We start from the raw sequence: 17,500 nt of genomic DNA on the forward strand, positions 1-17,500 counted from the left end.
AGGCTGGCCTCGAACTCAGAAATCCGCCTGCCTCTGCCTCCCGAGTGCTGGGATTAAAGGCGTGTGCCACCACGCCCGGCTCAAGTACTTCTTCTTGACCCCATCAGAAGAAAGGTATGGCTCAGCTTTAGAAAAAGCCACATGCTTTGCCAGCCTTGTATCTCAGGTACATGCAATGAAAGGACATTGCCAGCTGACAGTTATCCGCTCTGTCCCTCTCTGCCTCCCAGCCCTGTCCTCCCAAGAGTACTAACTGACTCAGGCTCCAGAGAGCTGCTTGGCACTTTCTCAGGGCTATTTCACACACTTGGCAGCCAGCTCTTGGGGCTATCTCACACACTCGGCAGACAGCTCCATCTGGGAATTGAGCCTGTTCATGCACTTTAATCTCATTCTTTTAAGTTAATTAATGTTTCTATTCATTTATTTAACACAGGATCTGTTACAAGCCAGGCTAGCCTAGAACTCACGTCATTGCTGAGGATGTTCTTGAACTTCGGGCCCTCCTGCTGATATTACACATGTGTGCCATCCTGCCCAGTTTATGTGGCACTAGAGACTGAGCCTTGAACTTCGTGCATGCTAAGCAAGCATCCTGCCAATCCAGCCATATCCCCAGCTCCAGTCTCTTTCTTTTTAAAGGGAAGAAGCCAGTTGGAGGTTTTCCTTGGGGTCACCAGGGACATACCCAGACTTTCTATTTGCACACACCAAGCACCCATTTCTTTTACCTACCAGTCCACAGCTTCACCATTTTCATTTCTGCATGAGATTTCTGGTGTCCCCAGGACCCCAGAGAGGGCAAAGAAGAGCAAAGAAAGAGCTGTTCTTAGAGGCTTTGCTGTCATTTTCTATCTGTGGCCTTCTTTCCATGCAGGGGACTGTGGAGTCAGTGTCAGGTCTTTCTCAGGCCACGCTGGCTCTCCTGTCGGTTCGGATCACTTTTGCTGTTCACTGTTTGGGCACAAACAGAAGAGGCTGAGTCCCATGTCATCTGATGGTTCTGTCACAACATTCCAGTGTGACTCTGGGAGCCTTTGTGCTCAGTTGTCGACTAGTTTGCAAAAATCATAGAAAAATCTGGAGGGAAGGGGTATTTACTCAGTTAACCTATGTAGTTAACTCTTTGATGTGAGTTCAATAATGTGAAGTGCCCTAGAAAAGGAATTCCTGACAAACTTGTGTTGAGTGAGGTGTACTCTGTGTTTCTTTGCTCTTTTAGTTGACTGTCTGTACGTGTAAATGCATGTAATTCATACATTAGCTAGAAACGACAAAACCTTTGCCTTCTTAATAATTAGGATCTGTCCTATAGTAGCCTATATAATAGGTTAATAACCTATAATAACCCCTGTCTTTAAGGGAATAACTTCTAAACACTATTCTGAAGGTTGCTTCAAACTAAGAGCAAATTCAATTGAGTTTCAGCAAAAATGTTGACATATCTTCCACACACCCCTGGTTCTGACCACTCAGCGAGGCACTTGGCTTTGAAAGGCCTTTGTGTCTCACTGTCCACTATGCAATCAGGTCAATATTGATTGCCTACTCTTCGGGGTTAAATAAAACCCGTTACCAACCTCTCTTCACTTCACACCATTCCCTCTCATTCTTGAAATCGAACCTGAAGTTAAAGGCTGAGGGGAAAATGGTCCATTACCATGATGACGACTATGGAAAGGTGAGCCACACCGCTCTCGAGAGGAGGGAAAGGTAGAGAGAGACACACACATCTGCAAGTATTTCTTTACTTTTCTTGAATCCACACTCAGCTGTCATGCTTAGTCACTTCATGCCTGGGAATCACCGTGGCTCTGCTCTGTCTCTCCATGATTATAGACTCAGATTGGAGTCATCTTGGAGACCCAGACCAAACCAGAGCCCTGAAGATCAGGTCACTTCTATGAGCTAGCCTTGCTGGTATTCTTTAGGACTCTCGTTTGTAGGGAAGGAAGGGCTTATGGCTCTATTTGTCCTAAGACAGAGGACCAAGGAGTGACAAAACTCACCTTATCACAAAAGAGCAGAATTCTGGGCTTTATCTCAAATGATCAGAAACGGGCTCCCTCCAGCTGGGGTCAGGAATCCAGTGTGTGTGTGTGTGTGTACAATAGTGTGTGTACAATAGCGTGTGTATGTGTGTGAGTGAGGTCTGAAGTCCATGTTGAGTGTTTTCCTCAATCATTCTGTCTTAATTGTTTGAGGTAAGGATTTCCACTGGTCTAGCATTCATTATCTTGGTTGGGCTGGCTAGCCCATCAGCCCTAGAAATCCTCTTATAGGTGCTTGCCACCATGGCCAGCCTTTTAAATGTGGACTCTGGGGGACTGAACTCAGATCCCCATGCTTGGGTGGCAAGTACTTTATAAGCTGAGCTATTTTCCAGGCTCCCAGAACTTATACTTTAAATAAGTTTATTGGCAGTGCAGGTTCATCCTAAAATTTCAACCCACCGCCCTGAGAACAGCTTGACTGATGTTCTAATCCAGCAGACCAACAACTTTCTATGAGAGAGCTGTCAGAATCAAGTAAAACAACCAACATTCTTCTTACCTTTCCTGCATTTTGATTTATAGGTTCTAATAGTGTTCAGAAAAACAATTTCAAATTGCTGTGAACAATAAAATATTCATTGCATGAAGTTTAATTTATTTTAAATTGAAAAAAGTATCATTCACTTCTTTTAAGAAAGGTACAATATTGGGCACATCATGTGCAGGCTTTGTCGAATCATTTTGAGAACATAAGCAGCTCGTTTTCACTTCCGGAATCTAATGGCAGCTTTGTGATCAGGGCACAGGATAATTTCTGCCCTTTCCTCTTTGCCGTCCACACATCACAGTGCTGGGCTCGTGACATTTTAGTAAATGACCCTTAAGTGTTAGCCATCCTTACCTTCCTGCGAGTGGGACCGAAGGACATCTGTGTTTAGGTTTCATTTGCTAAATCCAATTTCATTTCAAGGTCCGGAAAGACGCTCGCTTTTAATAAACTTTCTTTTTTGGTGTAGCTGACTCTATCATGTGGGCTGTCTGTCAACAACACCCCTTATGTAACTGCATTGCTGTCAAACACTGTAACCGGCTGTTGAGTTTACAGGGATTCCAGCATGGCCCCAACTCCTACATGTCAACTTGTCCTTTTTCTTTTCTTTTTTCTTTCCTTTTTCTTTTTATTAAAACCAATGAAGTGACATTATAGAGAGAACCCTGAGGTTTGCTGACTGAGGAATCTGAAAATAGACAGAATAGTTTTCATGATGTCCCTTGCTTCTGAAGCCATGCTGTATATACTTCAGGGTCGTTTACTAAAATGTCACAAGCCCAGCACTGTGATGGGTGGAGGGCAAGGAGGAAAGCACAGAAATTATCCTCTGCCCTGATCACAAAGCTGCCGTTAGGTTCCAGAAGTGAAAATGAGCTGCTTATGTTCACAGCCTAAGGATTTGTAAAATCAGTAGAAACTGCTTTCTTCTCCATGTGACCAAGTAAACCGGGAAGAGCTCCTGGCTTGGAAATAGACTGACCTTGTGTTTGTTCACCCAAGGATTCTGGAAGATTTGAGTCCTGCTTATTTAGAGGGTAACTCTTCCTCTCTCTGCCTTTCTCACATCCTTGTGTGTTTTCATCGTTCATGTATTCCAGCTCCCGGTGTCTGCGTTAGCACTGGGCTCCTCTTACAAATATTGTATTTTATTTTTAATTGTGTGTGTCTGTGTGTGCATGCATAGGTGCAGTGCGCTCAGAGGGCAGAGGCTCGGATCCCCTGTAGCTGGAGGTGACAGGTAGTTATGGCCAACTAGACACGGGCGCTGGAAACCAACTCAGCTCCTCTGCCAAAGCAAGAAGAGCTCCATCTGCAGAGCCACTCTCCAGCCCCAGCTTTGAGTCTTTATTTGGCTTTTTGCATTCTCTAGAGAATCTGTTACGTAGTCCACCTCTCAAAAATAACAAATCCTTTTATAAAAAATTGTGTTCAACAGATTCTCATCTGATTAATAACCCATTAGTCGAATCTTTCTTTTTATTCATATGTCCACATGAAGGATGCATGCACATGTGTAGAGGTGTGTGTGTGTGTGTGTGTGCGTGCACACACATGTGCACATGTGCACTCGTGTGTGCAAGTGGAGGGGATTGGACTCCAGCCGTCGTGCTTGGGTGTGAAGCACTTCTGAGCCATCTTCTCAGCTTCCTAACTTTATTCTCCCCCCACATTAATTTTTCAAATATTTGCTTGTTATTTGCCTCATGCCCAATCATCTATTCCTCTCAAGATATCTTTCTACTGGTGTGTGCTTTTCACTTGTGGCTGTAGTTTATGTGCCTTGCAAATTTATCTGTGAAATGGCTTAAAAGACAAAGTTGGCAGGTTTTCCAGCTTCTGCAGCTGCTGACTTGGTCTGTGAGGGCTCCTGTGAGTCAGGCTGCTGGCTTTATTTATGCTTTTGAAGTATGATTTACATCCTGTAAGATGTATCTGTTTAAGCACAGCTTTCTTTCTGAGCAGATTTTGCAAGTCTTCTGATAGACCGAGAGGAATCTAGAATGTGGCACACTGAAGGAAAAGCTGATATGTGCCTGTTGTATGAGCAAAGGCAGGGGCTTTGAATTTTTGGGGGCAAAAAAGGGAGGCAAGACGGGCAAATGTAGAACAACGCCATGCTCACAAGGGGTGTGGCTAAGGAAAGCGTCACCAGGGAAGAGGTAATCACGTGTATCAGGCTGGTTCCAATGATCCTCCACGATGCTTTGGAATGCCAGTTCCTTCTGGAAGCCTTCCTTAATCTGGCTTTGCTGTCCCTACCACATGTCCCCAGGGCTCACTCCACTGTTTGAGTAGAATGATCAGTGCAGTCGAGGGATTAATGTTCAGCATAATTAGTTAACACAATGCGTCACTACTGACTTCTTTCTTTTTTGAGTCTTCTCCTCAGAAGTGGTGGGGAAACTCTTGTAGGCTAAATCTGGCTCACTGGCTGTTTTTATAAATAAAGTTTTATTTGTACACAGATGTACCCACTGGTCTATGTATTTAGTTTCTCTTGTGCAATAATGGCAGAAGTGAGTTGTTGGAACACAGCCTGAGAAGCTCAGAGTACTGACTATTTGATTTTTCACAGGAGGACAACGTTTTATCGAAACACTTCTCCAAAAGCAGAGTACTGTCTGCCTTGTCTACCCTTCCATCTCTGAGCATCTCAGAGCACTGTCTACCTTGTCTACCCTTCCATCTCTGAGCATGGCAAACTGCTTTGTCAACGCCACAGTGCTAAGTCAATGTTGCTCTATGAATTCGTGGAGTAGATGAAGTGAATTTACAAACTTCTGTTTGGAGTAATAAGGAACTTGGAAGGATGAGCCTGGAAAGGTGGCTCGGTGGTTAAGAGCTCTTGTTGATCTGGCTAAGAGAGGACCTGGGCTCAGTTGGCTCACAGTGCTCTGGAACTCCAGCAGTAAAGGATTTGATGCTTTCTTCTGACCTCTGTGTCAGGCATGCAAGTGGTGAACACACAGGCACACGTACACACACGCACACGAGCACACACACACATGCACATGCTCAGGCAAAACATTTGCATGCACAAAATAAAAATGCAGAACAGATTAAGCCTAAGGAGAGACATCAGCACAAGTGGGTGTACAGTATTAGGGAAGCGCTATCACAAGTCATTTCATCCCTGTGTTTGAAAGTCTGCAAGGCAGCTGGAGTGAAGAGAAGCAGGCAGCCTGCATCGCAGGCTGGCTTCTGTGTGGTTCTCATGTCACTCCCGGCTGCAGTGGTCTTATCAGGTGGAAGTCATTGTTCACCTTGAATGGTTAATGCCTGCAGCTGAAGGCACGACGCCTATCTGTTCCAGAGAGGGCTGCCTTTCACTTTTCCTCATGCTGACAGCATAAACACACCCATGTCAACACAGACCATCTGAGTTTAGAATTCCCACTGTTAAAAGGGATGGTATCAGAAGAGACAGCTTGGGGTTATTAAGTTTCTGCCTAAGACAGTCCAGTCTCAGTCCCCAGTCTGTGCCATGTGTGACTTTGGGCAGCTTCTTTCACACTAATGGGAGCCTGTCCGTGTTAAACTACTGATTTCTTTTCTTTTCTTTTTTTTCTTTTGGCCAGCTCACAGAGCTGTTGTGAGAAGTAGGAAAGATGATGTCAGTCCCAGTGGGTAGAAAATTAGATGACAGAACGCTATGTAAGTGTCTGGTAGTGGCCAATCCCCTTCCTCTGTCAGGGTCAGGGTGTTCTTCCCCTCACTCATGAGAAGACCCAGAGGAGATTGACAGGTAGACTGAAGGGACTGTGACAAAGGATTAAATGTTTGGCAGCACATGGCTCTCATTTGACTTTCTATCGCCTAACAGTGTGTCCTGAGAAGGCAACCTGACTGGCTCCGATGTCTTCCTTATTCAATAATGACTATAAAATGTACTTCGTAAAGCTCTTGTGAAGACTTAAAGGAAACACGCATCAGGCCCTCAGTGCATGCTTATTGATCTTATGTTATTTCCAAGCTTAGCCACTGAGCATCAGACCCTTCCAGTGTGTGCAGCCTAGCAGCATCTCCTTCCAGGCAATTGCCTGTATCAATTCTGTACGTGAGCTTTCCCATCCTTATTCTAGAAGTGCCTGGATCCCTTCTTCCCGGATTCCTATCCTGGGGCTTTTGGGGAAGAGGCTGGCAGGGTAGTTCGTTCCTCCCTTGGCTCTTCTCATGACGAGTAAAAGGTAAAAATAGCTGAGCACCTACAGTTGGAGATAACAGGTCATTCCTTTCTTTTCACCATGGATGCAACGAGAATTTACTCTTCTCTTGAAGTATGGCTTGAAACATCCTTTAGGGTCAACAGAGTATACACCTCTTTTCTGAGTGTTAAACCACTTCGCAGAATCACACAACAACAGTACAGCCTCCTTGTGTATTTTGTAGATCCCATGCAACAAAGCAAACATAATGCAGACTCTCTCTCTCTCTCTCTCTGTCTCTTTCTCTGTCTCTCTCTCTCTCTCACCCCCCACACTCAGACACACATTCATACACACACATTCACACACACATACTCACATACACACCACACACATACACTCAGATACACATGTATACACACATTCACACATACTACACACACATACTCCTACACACACACACACACTGTCACACACACTATACACACACATTCACACACACACATTCACACATACACTACACACACATACTCACACACACTGTCACACACTCACAAGCACATTCACACACCCACGCTCATACATACATTCACACACCACTGTCACCAGCTCCTTTTAACATGGTCTCTTCTTATTCTAACAATATCACTTATTCTTCGCATCATTATTATGTATTAAGTCTACCAAGGCGACACTAACATTGATCATATAAGTACTTGTCTTTCTCATATTACATCATCGTTCCTTCCCCTCTGTGAAGATTTTATATTTCCAGATGCCAAAGAAAACATTCAAGGAGGGAGAAATCTGGGTAGAGAAGATAAAGACTCTCCTTGGCAGATTTCAAGGAAAGAAAGAAACAGAGAGGAAAGAAGGGAGAGAGGAAGGACAGAGAGGAAAGAGGAGAAGAGACAGATAGAGACTGAGTTCTTTATCCAGAATTCTTACTTGCTACACTATAACTGAATTATTTTATTTAGATGCAAAATGGCTCTCTTGTCAAAGGTAGAGATGGTCTTTATATTAGTTCTAAGACCCCGAGAGAAAATGCTAGTTGCTGTAAATCGATAAAAATCTCTTCTTGCTTTGCCTAAGATTATCCCAGTAGTTTTCCTGCCATTAAATCTATTTCTATAAAGACGCAAACCGACATGCATGCTACAGCAACCTTTACTTTTAAACATTGGACAGAGCTGAAGTTAACAACAACAGCAGCAGCCTCAATCAAAGTGTCTTCCTTCGCCGACAGGGTAAAGAGGTTCAGGGACTGAAGTATACAGCATAGTAGAAAGACCACGGAAGACGGAGCGCTGGAAGAAGCTACTAAATAGGGCTCCATGGGAAGGAAACCAGTGTGTGTATTAGACGGTTCTGCTGTTACGAATCTTGCCAGATGATTGCAATTTCAGATAACATCTAACAAGAGAGGGATCCTGTTGGCTCCACAAGGGTTTTTCTCTCTTTTATTGTCTGAAAATGATTTGAACTCCTAAGGTCTGTAAGCCAACCTCAACTTTTTTCCCCTTCAAAGAATTCTTATTTCAAAAAGATTTACCTCTCTTTTGCGTATATGAGGGTTTTGTTTACTTGCATTTTTGTGCACCATGTGTGTGCCTGGTGCTTGCAGAGATTGGAAGAGGTCACCAGATCCTCTGGAATTAGAGTTAAGATAATTGTGAACCACCATAAATGTGGGTGCTGGAAACCAAACGTGGGTTTTTTGAAAGAGCAGAAAGTGCTCATAACTGCTCAGTCATCTCTCCTACCCTGACTAAAAACTGCTATAAGGAAAACCTAGACGCATGTGGGGAGCACTTCCTGCACACTTCCATCTTCTTGACACTTGAGAAGAACTTGAAGCTTGTTAGGGTGTCTCAGAACTCAAAACAATGTCCCCTGTAGACCTAAAAATGACTTTCCTGAAATAGTCTGCCAGTGAAAGCCTTGTGTCTTGGACAAATCATTGGCGGCAGTGTACAGGGCACCACTGAATGCTGGGCCAGATGTGGAGAGGACGTGCTCTAGCTTACACGACCTGGCAAAGATCGTTGTGTGAGCCCAGTCTTAATGCTTGGTGACTACAGTGCCCTGAGTTCAAAGAGAAGAGCCATGTTTTAGGGAAAGGACTGGTGGGAACTAATGAAGATGGCATTCCAGGAAGAGGGGATGGGTGTTGACTGGCAGATAAAATCACAGGAACTTGAAGTCGGTTCCTAGTTGTGTAGCTAGAGAAATGAACCTGTTTCCACCTTCTTGCAAATCTAGAAAGTATAAAGAATTCCCTGGGTGTCTGGTCCATGTCGGTACTAACATGTAAATGTTAGCATTTTTAAAATGCATGGTGGAATGTGCAGAGAGCAGGGTACATAGTGCTCAGGCAAAGGAGAATATTCACTTCATATAAATAGTTTCCCTCAATGTGCCTATTCAATTAGGGGCCACTCAAACCTCAGTTCATATCAAGGAGGATTTGTTTTATCTGTAGATGTGAATGGCTCAGCTGTGCCATGTGACACTGTCTCACCACTGTTGTTATCAATGGGAGAAGCAGGGCTTAGCAGTAATGGAGTTGGTATCAAAGCACCGCAGCTACCACATCTGGTCAAACTGACTGCCAGACAGCGGTGCTGGCTGACTCTCTGATTACCGCAGGATGGCTGTTCTCCTCAGCAGTTCCTTGCAACCTCACAAGTACACATGATAGGTGCTGTCATTATCCCATTTATAGATGGAAAATGGAAAGAATGAAAAAACAAAAACAAAAGCACCAAACCCAGTGCTTGCCCAGGTGCCCTGGCAGGCAGTTGGTTCAGGCTCTGACTCCAAGGCACTGTTCTTATCCCCCACGTTACTGCCTCCCTGATTCCAGAAGGTCACATACTCAGAATGACAAATCATCTCTTGCATGCTGTCTCAGGGCTGATGATAATACCCAAGAGAATCCGACTGAGCAAAGCCACACTAACTGTTTGGACCCCAAGTTGCACAGAAAAATGGTTCTTAATATTTCATGGGCCATCAACTCTTTCGTAATGGAATAAAATCTGTGTGTGTGTGTGCCCTAAGAAAGCCCACGCCTGCTCTCACTAACACATAAAGATTTAGTTACATCTTCTTGAAATACATGGTTCTGCCTAAAAAGCATCTACTGGGTACCCAGGAGTTTTCACTGACTTGAGACTTAGAAGCTCTGAAGGTGTTATGACAACCAAACCCCCTTTAGTGCAGCTAGAAATAATACTGTTTACAAACTCATTGTAGACATGGACATTGAGACAAGTCCTTTGAAATCTCAGAGGTCTTGCTAACATTATTTGTAGACAGTTCACAAGTCTGAATCCCTGTACATTTCAAAACCCATCCAAGAAACAAGGTTTGTCTTATACAGAGCCTGGTCAGAGTATTATTGTGGAACACAGTCTCTCCATTTGTGGCTTTGCTTCTTAAGTCATACAAGCCTGAGGAAGGACCTCACAAGGTATGGATTTCAGTGAGGACGGAAATTCAAATCAAGCCATTGTTACGTGAGGGGAGACAGTTGGAAGCAGACCCTCTCTGAGCAGATATCCCTTGATCTTACCCACCTGGGCTCTGGATTGGAGTGGACCTTCATTATTAATCTCTACCCATAAGGACTCTTTCATGCAAAATTGGGCAAGTGATTGCTATTTATCAGTGATGATTATAAATAACATTGAGCACATGTTTGTCAGGCACCCGACTGGCTGCTTTATGCTTCTCCTTTGTACTTCTCGAATTGATTCATTGTAATTATTATTCTAATCATATAGGTGGATAAATTTACATCCATTTGGAATTAATGGTAGTTGAACAAAGACCCTCACCAGGCCAGGGCTGCCTCAGTCAAAGCCCATCCTCTCCAAATGATGCCCTTTGTACACACTAAATAGTTGCCATGGCTGTAGATCTCTACCAGCATTGTAAACGTGGGGTTCCAACACTGACTTCCTGTTCTTTGGCTACAGAGCTGGCAGAGACCGGCCTTAGTTCTTATGCAGGCTATTATCTACTGACTCTTTCAGGCATTCCATGCTAGATTTGGTGCTCCCACTTCAGGTTCAACAGCTGTGGTTGTTTGAGTGAGATGTCCCCCATTATCTTGTGCATTGACTATTAGTCCCAGTGGCTGGTGCTGGCAGGGGAGTGTATGGAGGTGTGGCCATGCCGGAGGAAGTATGTCAGTGGAGGCAGGCTTTGAGAGTTTAAAGACTCATGCCATTTTGAATTCACTCTCTCCGTTTCATGCTTGCTGTTCAAGATGTGAGCCCTCAGCCTCCTCCTCCTCCTTCCCCTCCTCCTCGTCTTCCTCCTGCTGCTCTGCCTTTGCTTGCCATCATGGACTCTTACCCTTTGGAACCAAGTCAACTGTGTCGTCTATGAGTTTCCTTGGTCATAGGTTTTTAATCACAGCAAGAGAGAAATAACTAATGTGGCTGGTTAGGTCCTTCTGAGTCTAACTCATTTCTCAGTAAACTCAGCCAGCTCAAGCTCGCACAGGTGTCCAGCTTCCCGAGACAAGGCCTCCCTGTGTAACCCCAGCTGGACTTGAATTAATGATCAGCCTTTCTTAGCTGAGATTATACGCAAGCCCTCTGACACCTGGCTGAGGATCTTAACAGCCCTGATCACTCTTGCTCATGTGCCTTGAAAGATTGTGGGCCCAGGATCGCTACATTCTACGTGGATGCTGTTGTATTATCAATGTAAACACTTTGTATCATGGCCTCTCTCTTTACTATCTATACTACATTCTGTCTTTCTGGGATTCTCCCCCCTTCTTGTTAATTGATTAACTTTCTGATGTGTGTGTGTGTGTGTGCACATGCACGCTATCATGTGTGATGGTCAGAGGACCACTTGTGGGAGTTGATTCTCTCCTTTCACCACATGAGTCCTTGGAGGCCACCATAATTGGTGGCAGCTATCTTTATTTGCTGAGCCATCTCACCAACCATGGGCCTCTCTTCTCTGGCCAGCCTATGCCTGTGATCTTGGGTTTTGATCATCAGAAGGCCCACCTTCCTATTCCTGTTTTCTCAGGAAAGGGACTTTATTTTTTTTTGATGGTATCAGAATTGAACCCACTCTTCCTGCCTTGGAATCTTTCGAGTGTTTTCATTGCCATTGTGTGTCATCAGGCAAGCAGAGGAGGTGGTTAGTAGCACTATCCATTCATTCATGACACATTTATCAAGCTCCTATTTAAGATTCAGGCAATGCACTGAGTGCTGGAGTTGCCATGGTGACCAACACAGAACTTTCTCCTGCTTTTCCTAGTTTATTGCTTCAGAATGAATCACACACGAGGAGATACTTGCAATACAATTTGATAAAGATTCCAAGGTAATATCAAATATCTTGACAATACATCAGAGGAGCCACCTACTCCATGTTCGAAAGGCTAAGACAGATTACCTGCAGGAGGTAACACTGGAGACATGACAGATGCCTGGGAGAAAATAAGGCAGGTGAAGAGGTTGGTAGTCAGGGAGTGAGAAGGAAAGGGAAGTTTGAAAGGAAAGATGCAAGGCCTGAGGCAGAGAAAGTCTCTGACCCACAATGAGTTCAGAATGGCAGCATCAGAGTTGAGGTGAGAACAGACAAGCCACTAGAGATGGTATGTGGACTACAGGCTCGGGGGTTATGTCTGCATGTCTGCTGGGTACCTGGTGTTCTCACAAGCCAGGCTACTACGGTTTGCATATGTGATAGCAGAAGATGGAGTTGAGGAGTGGTGTGCTCCCATAAGATAGATATGATTTATATGCTCAGAGACTTTTGGTCCTGGCCCATCACCATCCAAACTATCACAGGGGCTCAAGCATCCAAGTCCCTGACTCCCACTGGTAGACTCCCCAAAGCTCAGCACACTTTGGTGTTAACAAGTCAATATCCTTAACCAACATTGTTTCTGCTGCAGCTACATTCAACTGCCTGGCAAGGCCACTGTTGCCGCTAGAAACAAAGATGGTGCTTGCAGAGTCCCCAGCCACCTGACACAATGCTGGTGGTTATCCCCATAGATGCAAATGTCACTGAAGCTCAGTGACATTCAACCTCTTGTCACAAGCCACCAGGCTAAGAGTGGCAAGTAGAATTGGGTCTGGACTGATCCCAAAGCTATGCTAACAATACAACAGTTTCTCCTTCTCTGCCACCATTGCAGTCTTTTAAAGAACCCTGATATTTCTTATTTCATATCTCACAGTAAGTCCTATTTCTTACTGGCATCCTCTTTTCCACATGAATGTTTCTTTAACACGGTCTTGTGTACCTCAGGCTGACCTTGACCTGCCTAAGTGGCCTAGGGTGACTTTAAACTTCTGATCCTGCTGCTACCACTTCCCAAGCGCTACAGCTGCAGGCGTGCACCACCGCACCCAGTCTATGTGGTGCTATGGATGAATGGAACCTAGCAGTGTCTTCCCACTGAGCTACATCCCCAGGGCCTTATTGATCCTTGTTTTGAAGATGCTCCCAAAGGTTGGGGTGCATCTCCAAGAGTCTCTCTTCTAGATCGGCCTGGCTCAATCTAGACATGCTGAACCCTTGTATATGTCAATGAACAAGAGCTTGCCCCAGCTGGCTACCTCTCCAAAATGTAAGACAGCCTCCCATGCCTCATATTCTTTAAATAACAATAATTTTTAATGTTGGTTAATGCCTTTAAGCTCTCCTCAGAGGAACTGGTGACTTCTCACATAGAGACTTTTAGGTAATCCCTAGCATCCTAAATGAGAGCAGCAGGAGAGGTTTCCTGGCGTTCTACCCAGACGTATGTGCACTGTGTGTGCATTGTGTGTGCACTGTACATTGTTTTCTGCTTGCTTCCATTTTTACTACCTTCATAACCACCTTAATGTTCAATATCCATGCTAAACAGCTACCCAGTTTTACAGCTCTTTGCTTCTCTCCAACACCTAGCAATAAGTCTGGTGGATGCTGTCAGCTGTAGAAATGGAGTGTTCACTTGCTAAGGCTCCAGCTCCAGACACTGGTCTTAAAGAATAAATCACCATCCTCTCATTAAATGTCTCTCCCTGCAGTCAGATGGCCCTGGCTCTGCATTGCTGAGAGTATTCTGACCCTATCACCCATCTCCTCCCTGGCAGCAAACTAAAAAGGCAATTTTCAAATTGTTTCCATTATCACAGAGCATTTTCTCAGAAACATCACTTTTTAAAAAATGGATGTGGGAGCATGGAAATATTTCCAGTTAATACAGTCATGGAATTTTCTAGAAGAAAGTTGGTTTCCATGGTGGCCGCTATATAGTTTGGAGTTAACAGACCGGTGCATGTATCTAACTTTGCCTTTACAAATCAAGGCAAGGAAGGCAAAGCCACTCCATCTTTGTCCATGATCTGCAAGATATCAATCCCCACAGCTGCTACAGGGGCAGGTCACGTGTTACAGACGGGATGTAGCTTTGGCACAGGAGGCTCAAAAATTATTATCAGGAGAGGTTGGAGATAGGCTCAGGGGTTAAGAGCATATACTGCTCTTGCAGATGACCTCAGTTTAATTCCTCAAACCCACATTAGGTGACTCAGAACTGCCTGTAACTCTAGCTCAAGGGACCTCACACGTCTGGATTCCATGGGCACTTGCATCTGACTGTCTGTCCTCGGGGTAATCATATACCCGAAAGGGAAGAAGCCTCTTTCCCCCATGAAAGACCAGTGTTCAAAGATCAGGCATGATATTGCTTTCCTAAGTGTTCCGGATCTCGCCTGTTATAGTTGTCTTATAAAATGAAAATCGAGAAAGACTGCAGCTCGCATGTTTAACTTCACTTAGTCTTCCTCAACTAGTCGGTTATATTTTCATTACAGAATGATGAAGTGGAATTTGTCCGAACTGGCTATGGGAAAGACATGGTCAAAGTTCTCCATATTCAGAGAGATGGAAAATACCACAGCATCAAAGAGGTGGCGACTTCGGTACAGTTGACTCTGAGGTCCAAGAAGGATTACCTACATGGTGATAATTCTGACATCATCCCTACAGACACCATCAAGAACACCGTGCACGTCCTGGCGAAGCACAGAGGGGTATAATCACTCTTAGATGCTTGCTACTTCCTGATGCAAATTCAATGCGAGCTCTCGTGGGGGTGGAACTTGCTTTTTTTAAGCTCTCATTTCCTTTTAACCTATTTTTGCATATATGCCGTTTTTAAAAATTTCCCTTTTACCCTAAATTTTTCAGGCTTACAGAAAAGCTTGCTTCGTATTATTCCTTTAATTTACTTCATTAGTTAGGAGGAGCAGCTCCTGGGTAATTAACTTGGTACCTCACGTTGGAATACTGGGCAAGCCAAGGTCACGGGAGGATTTCAGACCAAACTGAATACATTTCTCGCGGCTATCTTGACTCTCTATTGCCAATGTGCATGTGTAGCAGAGAAGGCTGTTGTTGCACCACTGAAGAGAACATTGATTATAAGATACTCTACTTATCGGCAAAATCTATTGTCGAATTCTGTGTCTTGTGTTTGAGATTTTTCTTTGCTGTAACACAATACCCCATATTCCGGGATGTGGTGGGGGGCAACTTAGGGTGGGAAGGGAATTTATTTTGGGTCATGGTTTGAGGGTAGAATCCACTGGCTCTCAGCCTTCCTAACGCTGTGACCTTTAATACAGTTCCTCAGGCTGTGGTGACCCCTAACCATAACATTATTTCGTTGCTACTTCCTAACTGTAATTTTGCAACGGTTATGAATCTCAAGGTAAATGTCTGATGAGTGAGTGCTAAAGGGTGGAAGCCCACGGGTGGAGAATTGCTGCTCTCCTCCATCATGGCTGGGAAGTGGTTCGTCACATTGGCACTCAGGGTAAGCAGTCAGTCCTGTAGTCTGTAGTCAGGAAGCAGAGAGATGAAGCCAGGGCTTAGCTTGCTTTCATCTTTTCTGTATTCTCTGATCCCAGGAGATGGGATGGGCACACCCACACTCAGGGTGGGTCTTCCCACTATGGAAATGATCAGACAGACACACCTAACAGTTCTCTTCTTCTTTGGGAACACTGCAGCCTGTTTGTAAGGCTCATGAAAGGACCCAGTATTACAAGCACACTGAGAAAAGATTCAGGAATACAGTTCCTTCATGTTTATCCACTTCCTTTCATGCATAGCAGGTTCCTGAGGTGGCTTCTCAGTTAAGAGGCTGGCTGCTCTTCCAGAGGACCTGGGTCCCACTTCTCGCACCAACATGGTGGCTCACAACTACCTGTAACACTAGTTCCAGGGTATCCAACACCCTTCACTGGTTACCATGGCACCAGACATGAACATAGTGCACAGGCATGCGTGCAGGCAAGACACCCATATATGTAAAATAAAAATAATAAAAATAAATAAAAGTAATAACAGGATAGAGTCTCCTCGGTGATAGAAATCTATGACCCAATCCAGGAACAGTTGAGAAAAACCAGGATCGGGCTATTTTATCTCCTTAGATCCTAATTTTGTGTTTCTCTCCTAAGGAGAAACAACTCAACAGGAAAGAGACCCAGTACTTACTCTTGGCTGGGTTTAGTGGCGATTTCCTCTCACCGCAGCCCTCAGGGGCTGATGCAGGAGGACTGCTAGGAGCTGGATGTTTGCCTGGCCTAGACTTTGAGGCTTATCTTAAACAATCACAGCACAACAAAAAATACTTAAAGCCAGAAACAGAAGTTTATAATCCTAGGTGTAGACAGATGGGTCGTGAGTTCAATGTCAGACAGGGTTGTGCTGTCAGTGAGCCCCAAACTCAAAACAAACAAAACAAGCAAACAAGCTGAGTCTTTTAAATAAGATGTCTCTGATCACGAGTATTTCTCTCTTTCCTTCTTTACAGATCAGAAACATCGAGACCTTTGCTATGAACATCTGTGAGCACTTCCTCTCTTCTTTTAACCACGTCACTCGAGCCCACGTCTACGTGGAAGAGGTCCCCTGGAAGCGATTTGAAAAGGTTTCATCATTTATGTTCTAGTTTAATAAAAGAAATTGCTAGCGTGGTTTGTGCTGGACTGTGATTGGTCACAGCTCTGTCCTCCTTTTCAGAATGGAATCAAGCACGTCCATGCATTCATCCACACCCCGACGGGAACGCACTTCTGTGAGGTGGAGCAGATGAGAAACGGTAAGAAACAAGGTTCTTCGCCTTATTCTTCAAGAGACGGCAGGTGTCTTTTGTTGATGTTTTGTTTTGTTCTTATTGGTTTTGGCCCTAAGCAATTCTTTTTCTTAACATGGAGGAAAACTTTAAAGAATTTGTAAATCTTTTACATCTGAGACGAGACAATACACTATGACTTTGGATTTTACATTACAAGCTTATCTACTTTTGACTGAAAGATAACAAATGTGGTAATTCTTTCTATTACAAAATCTGGAGTTTGAGTGCTGGAAATTGTCCAATACTCAGTTTTGAAGCAAAACACTGGAAATGATAAGAATACAAATATATTTTGCAACCAATGTTTTTGGTACAGTGTCATGATACTGTACCAATGATCCAGTAACCAATATATGAAATTACAAATGTTTCCCTGATATCTTATTTGCATAATTAAATACTAATAGTATTACAATCTCTTTAAAATGCACCTCATTTAAAATAGCAATGACCATTATATTATTCTATATAGCAAGAGATTTACAATTTAAAACTATGAAACATTATTACAACATAGACCTTATTATTTGATCCGATAATTAAACTGATTAAATAAGGCTTCTAAAGCTGGTGTCCCATTGATTTGTTGAGGTCATGAGAAGCAGAATTAAATAATCCG

General features: G+C 43.9%; 2 protein-coding genes across 3 annotated transcripts in view; one reads left to right on the forward strand and one right to left on the reverse strand.

Annotated features, from left to right (window-relative positions):
- The window catches only part of Dnase2b (deoxyribonuclease 2 beta), a 17,935-nt gene extending 14,955 nt beyond the window's left edge, over positions 1 to 2,980 (reverse strand). Inside the window, exons 1-2 of one of the 2 annotated variants that reach the window (XM_021158290.2) lie at positions 2,896 to 2,980; positions 736 to 954 (exon numbers count right to left, since the gene is read on the reverse strand). In XM_021158290.2, the coding sequence (XP_021013949.1) occupies positions 736 to 848 (113 nt within the window). In that variant the 5' untranslated portion in view covers positions 849 to 954; positions 2,896 to 2,980. Of the gene's footprint in view, positions 1 to 735; positions 955 to 2,009; positions 2,408 to 2,895 lie in introns of those variants that run through there. The other variant, XM_021158292.2, reaches the window with a different exon arrangement.
- The window catches only part of LOC110291256 (uricase), a 32,964-nt gene continuing 17,030 nt past the window's right edge, over positions 1,567 to 17,500 (forward strand). The window contains exons 1-4 of the mRNA XM_021158293.2: positions 1,567 to 1,681; positions 14,549 to 14,767; positions 16,558 to 16,674; positions 16,767 to 16,845. Coding sequence (XP_021013952.1) covers positions 1,649 to 1,681; positions 14,549 to 14,767; positions 16,558 to 16,674; positions 16,767 to 16,845 — 448 coding nt within the window. The 5' untranslated portion in view covers positions 1,567 to 1,648. The remainder of the gene's footprint in view (positions 1,682 to 14,548; positions 14,768 to 16,557; positions 16,675 to 16,766; positions 16,846 to 17,500) is intronic.

Source organism: Mus caroli, chromosome 3 (assembly GCF_900094665.2).
Source record: "Mus caroli chromosome 3, CAROLI_EIJ_v1.1, whole genome shotgun sequence".
In the NCBI taxonomy this organism is placed as follows: domain Eukaryota; kingdom Metazoa; phylum Chordata; class Mammalia; order Rodentia; family Muridae; genus Mus; species Mus caroli.